Source organism: Misgurnus anguillicaudatus, chromosome 6 (genome assembly GCF_027580225.2).
Source record: "Misgurnus anguillicaudatus chromosome 6, ASM2758022v2, whole genome shotgun sequence".
Lineage (NCBI taxonomy): Eukaryota > Metazoa > Chordata > Actinopteri > Cypriniformes > Cobitidae > Misgurnus > Misgurnus anguillicaudatus.
The window spans coordinates 8194769-8200975 of record NC_073342.2 but is presented as its reverse complement, the minus strand read 5'-3'; the positions used below and the strand labels follow the sequence as shown (position 1 = coordinate 8200975).

At 40.5% G+C, this 6207-nt stretch overlaps 1 gene segment (V, D, J or C); it reads right to left on the bottom strand.

Annotated features, from left to right (window-relative positions):
• Positions 1-411: 411 nt before the first annotated feature.
• Positions 412-2456, bottom strand: LOC129433531 (Ig kappa-b4 chain C region-like). The segment is given in 3 exon segments: positions 412-734; positions 2173-2273; positions 2440-2456. Coding segments are annotated over 3 exon segments (441 nt in total).
• Between the last annotated feature and the right edge of the window lie 3751 nt (positions 2457-6207).

Here is a 6207-nt window from a genome sequence, read left to right as displayed (position 1 = left end):
GGTCTTGGGGAACTCCTCGAGGTGGAAGAGTTGAGAGGGGCGTGACCTTTAGTTATTCGGGTCCGCCCCCGGCTGTGACATAAACACACCAATCACTTCATGTTCAAGGTTCTTCATGCATTTCATTTGACTGACAGTTATGTAAATTTACTTCATCTGCAGGTGTTTTCATGCTTTATTGAGTCAGGTTTATTTATAAAATGTGAGCTTTCATATTCAAAACAGACTAAATGAGTCAAAGTCATAAAGATACAATATGATTTTATTTGATGAATTGTCACACAATCATGAGTGAATGATTAAAGCAGACATAGACTTGTGTTGTTTGTGAAAAGAGATGTGAGATGAGAGAGAGAGAAATACAGTTAGTCTGTTAGTCTTGATGTGAGACAGAGGAGAGAGTGAGTGGATCTACTGTGAACACTGATCTCTCCTCAATTCTCCAGTGACTTTATCACGCTGGTCTTTCTGTGTGAGCTCACAGCTGACTGAGATCACTGAGCTCCACTCCTGCTCAGAGAGAGTCAGACTGCTGCTCCAGCTGTACAGATCGTCCTTCTCCAGGAGAGCAACACTGCTGTACTGAGACCTGCTGCTGATCCCGTCCACCTTCCAGTTCAGACTCCAGTCTGAGGGGAAGCCCTTGTTGGCCACACACATCAGTGTTGCTGCTTGCTTTGTGGAAATCTCTTCACTGGACGGCGGCAGGACGCTCACTTTAGGGGGACTGATACCTGACAATCACATCAATAATCAATAACTCACACAAGAAAGAAAAAATAACTCTCTTCATGTTAAACATTAAAGGTCACAATAATAAATGAAGAAAGTTTAGGTCTCCTGAAGAGTTTTTTAATCATATAGCTGCATTAAATGGCTAATGTCACTTTTGTCATGTTCATATGAAGACTTTGAAACACTGAAATACTGTTTGTTACTTCAATGAAAATATAAATGAAAAAAATATAGAGGCGGTTTTCTGGACAGGGTTTATATAAATAAAGGATTAGGGCTTATAATTATATGAACATAATTAATTAGTTTTGACAAACAATAAACATTACTGGCGTGCACATTGAGACAAAACAATGGCACTGATATGTTAAGATATTTCAGTGCAAACTGTTTTCAGTTAAGACAGCTCAAACATATATTTTAGCGCGGGACAAAACTTAAACTCTGTCTGGGAAACTGACCCATTTTCATTATTGTAAAAGAAAATATTAAGAAATTTGAAATATTGTATACAGGACAGTCAGTTAAATTCTTGACCGTTTTAGTTGAATACTGTGTGTAAATGTATAACATTTATAAATAATATTAAAATAATCTATTTTTACAGAATACAAGTTTAGCATACACTTAAAAATCATTTGTGAAATTAAGTCTTGCACCTGATAACGCTTTTAACTTGAATTTTAGTCTAAATTAAATTAAATTAAATTCTAGTGAATATGAAATCAATCTCATTAAACAAACAGCCCAATAAAAATCTGTTGTAAACAATAAACAAGCTTGAAGTTTGAAAAGTCTAACTTACTGTTTACCAAATGCTATAAATATATTTGTAACCCACACTCTAAAAAATAAACAGTGCTATATAGAACCAAAACTGTTGCTTTTGATCGTAATCATAGAAGAACCGTTTTTAGTGCCATATAGCACCGGTGAAGCACCAGTGAAGCACCTGTGTAGAACCATATAGGGGCCATATAGAACCACTATAGCACCAAATATGGTTCTACATAGCACTATAAGGTTCTACACAGGTGCTTCACTGGTGCTTCACCGGTGCTATATGGCAATAAAAACGGTTCTTCTATGATTACGAGCAAAGAACCACTTTTGGTGCTATATAGCACCATTTGTTTTTAGAGTGCAGTTAGTTTCAACTTCACACCAAATAATAAAATGGAGCTGTTAACAAAACATAATTTGAGCCTAAACAAAATAAGACTGAGTTTATATAAATGTAATATCCACAAACTTTTTTAAGTATCTATATGTACAAATTGTTAAACACAAACAAATATTAGTAAAAAAACAGGGTGCTCTATATCTTACTAATACAAAAGAAATACGCTAAAACATGCATCACTTCTTGTGTTTCACACATGATGTATATATTTAGAAACTTTATATTTAGAATTTATTATTGGAGTATTTACTTACTGCCAACATCCAGTCTGGTGCCGCTGCCGAAAGTCCACCACAGTGATACAAAATAATAGAGCGACTGTACAAAAACCTCTACACACTTGACTGAATACAAACTACAGCAGAATATACAACACTAACATGACACAACACACACAACCATTGTGAAGATCTCTAAATGATTTATGTCTAAATAATGAACAGAAAACTATTACAAAATCTTTCAGATTGTTGTATTTTCTCCAATTTTCTCTCAGTATCATTTAGTTTTCATTTATTTACTTGTGTTGTGTGGACATTTTGTAACTCTTTCATTTTGCACATCAATGTTTTACTTTTATTCAAAACTTAAATATTTCTTTAAGATTTTAGTTTTTCTTCAGAATATTTCTTGCATGCAAGTATACATTAAAAATTATAGTTTATTAGTCTACGAGCAGAAGTTTCCTGTCGTCTTCTTTGCATTGTGTTGTCATGCTTCAGTGATGTGTGAGTGTTTATAGTGCTGTGAGTTTAACACTTCATGACTGAGATCAGAACAGAACAGAATCTTCATCATCACACACACCAAAAGAACAACAATGACTTTCATCATCATCTTTATCTGGACACTCACAGTCTTTACTCAAGGTTTGTGTTGTAACATTTTCATCATCATTATTAATTAATTGAGGGGTGAAATATTGATTTGTTTCAGTGTTGTCTTATTTTTCATTCTTGTTGTTTCTTTCAGTGTGTAGAGGACAGTACACTCTTACTCAGAGTCCATCAATAACAGTTCAACAAGGACAACAAGTTCAAATAAACTGTAAAGTCAGCAGTAGAGTGCATGATGGAAATCGTTTACACTGGTTCTTACAGAGACCTGGAGAAGCTCCTAAACTCCTCATATATTACATAAATAATGTTCAGTCAGGAACTCCATCAAGATTCAGTGGCAGCGGATCAAACACAGATTTCACTTTGACCATCAGTGGAGTTCAGACTGAAGATTTAGGAGATTATTACTGTCAGAGTCAACACTATATCAGTAATAGCTGGGTGTTGACACAGTGATAAAGAGTGATACAAAAACCTCAGTCAGACTGCACAGTGACTGCTCTCATACTCCTGACAGATACTGCAGTCACACAATAACACAATAACACAAAACACTGATCAGAGGGGACACACAAATAAGTTCAGCAGTACCTATGAAGATAAACACAGACCTATATAATTATGACTTTTTTATATCATAACTATGACTTTTAAAATCATAATTTCAACTTTTTATTTCATAATTATAAATTTATAAATTCGACTTTTTATCTCATAGTTATGATTTAAAAGTAATTTAAAATTATTTTTTTTTCGACTATTTTTCTTATGTGGCGGAAATGGGCTTCCATAGATGCATGTTCAATCAAATTGAGATTTGGAGAATTTGGTGGTCAGGGCAACACTTTAATCTCTTCATCATGTTCTTTATACCATTCCTGAATATTTTTTAAAGATGACAGGCTGCATTATCATGCTGAAAGAAAACTATAATCTGATAACATTATTGCCGTGAATGTGATCTACTGTACAAAAGTAGGTATGTGATACAAGTCAACATCCACAATCATGCTAGAAAACAAGGTTTCCCAACAAAACACTGCATCTGCTGACCTCTGCTATATCTATAGTGTACATGTTTCAAATACAAGGCCCGTGGCCGTGGGCAAAACTATGCCCACTGTAAATTTGTATCCTGCCCAAATATAACATGCATAAGACCTCATCGTCTCCCATGAGACAGATGTGGTCAGGGCTGGAGTGGGACTAATTTTCAGCCCTGGCATTTCCTGCCTTAGATCGGCCCACTTTAGTTCACTACTGACTATTTTAAAATAATATAATTAAATCCTCAGTACCCTATTTAAGTCTGCAATAGTGCACTGTTCCCTTTCAGTCGGTCACTACGACGTCACGTCGTGACCGACGAATTGGGAAGTCGCTTAGAGGGACCAATCTGCTTCGTATACTACTAAAACGCCAATGAACTTGGCATTGAGATATTTGCATAATGCTGGTGCCGCCCCGCTAGGGGGAATATATAAGCAGCAGGTGCAAATATGGAAATTAGCTTTTTCGCTTCCAAAGCCGGCATTATCTGCTACTGAGAAGCTACTTGCTCTTCTGGGAACCGTTGCTGAAGTTGATTGACAAGCAGTACTAACACAGCGGACGCTCGCAGTATTCCACTGCTCTGCACCTTTTTTGTTTTGAGTTTAGTGTGTGCGTTGCCTCTCCCTGTGCGCATCATCAGCTGAGCACCTAAAGAGTGATTTCCCTAGAAGAGTGATACGTGAGAGCTCTGTGTCTTTTTAAAGACAGCCACTCTCTCGTATATTCGGAGATCAGCGTCCTTTTCTGGATAGCTTTTTGTCCGTGCGATCTTGGATGTGAAGTATAAGGGCTCCAGAGACGGTCACGTCTGCATGATTGGTACATTGAAGCTGCTTGGGCCTCTCGGTCCTCACCTCCTGTTCCTTTCTTTCCCGACGGCTCGAAGAGCTGACTCAAACATGGAATTTGCAGCCGTCTACGGCCGTTCGCTCCTTCCCCCGGAAGAGGGTCGGGTGGAAATATCCTTGGTTACATTGTTGTTCCATCGGCTGTCCAGCCGATACCCACATAACCACACATAAGAATGCATTCCTCTTCCCTCTCCAGGTCTCCAGAGGATTGAGAGAAACGTGAGTGGGCATTCACATGCTCATCCTCCCTTTCCTCCATCGCCAGCGGGTGTTTTCCGGAGTTTGCGTTCTCCGCTAAGGAGACCAGACGACCATCACCCTCACCGGAGTCTGCGCTCTCCGCGCAGGAGACCAAATGACCGTCAGCAGGCTCAGGTCAGTGTCTCACACAAACACGCACACTGTAGATGTTTGTGCTTGCAAGGCACTTGCACCGGCAGTCACACCTGCCCCGCTCGGCTGCCCCACCGCGGGTACTTTGGTAGTGCCATTAATTCTCCTCGCACGGTCCTTGGGTGCTTGGCTTCAGTTCCCAGCCTGTCTCGTTGGGTTTTACGCACGATCCGCCTCGTTTACGAAATTCAATTAAACCGGCACACCCCCAAATTCTCGGGCATTCGTTTCACTACAGTGAAAGTGTCCGATGCACATGTACTGCGTTCAAAAGTCGATGTCCTGCTGGCGAAGGATGTATCGAGCCGGTCCCTCTTACCGAGATGATGATAGGGTTTTTCCAGCCTTTATATCATAGTGCCCAAAATATGCGGCGGTTTAATGGTGCGTTTACACCAACCGTGGTAGAGGCGTGAAGCGCGAGTGATTTCAATGTTAAGTCAATGTGCAGACGCGTTGACGCGCGTCAGGAGGTCCCGCGGCGTGGAAGAGGCGTTCGGCGTGGAGCGGAAGACGCGTTTCCGCCTCATTCACGCGTGAAGCTCGCGCAAAAGGCATGAATTGAGCGTTGTGCGCGGTACACGCGAATGGTGCTTTTGTGCATTTTGCGGTTCACGCGAATTTGCGGCTGACGCCCGAGTTGAAAAATTTGAACTTTGGCGGAATTTCACGCCGCGTTAACCAATCAGGATCCTGCCTCCTGCTGTGGTGGCAGCCCTGCCCGGAGTCACTCACTCAAGCAGTCACTCGAAGCTATATGACACAAGTTGTTATTTCTATAGAGGAGACAGGAATAAAAAGGAACTCACTTGGAAGAGTGTCAGTAAGGACTTTGGGCAACCTGGTAAGTTGTAATACACACTTCACTTTTGAGTCACGTGACATTTATCGACCCGCGCCGTTTATTTTCCCCCTATAGTAAGGTTACCCAATACAAACTGGTAACTCTCTTGATAAATGCACAAGTAACATCAGTCATCTTGCAAACAGACACTCGCACAGCAGTTGCCCCTCCCACAGGAAGCGGACTTTGCTTCGGACGCGCGTCAAATGCTTGCTTTTTCCGCGCGTCTACTCCGCTCTACACGCGCGAATGCATTCAAAGTGTTCAAGCGGCAAACTAGGCGCGGTAGACGCGATTTTGATGCCCAAA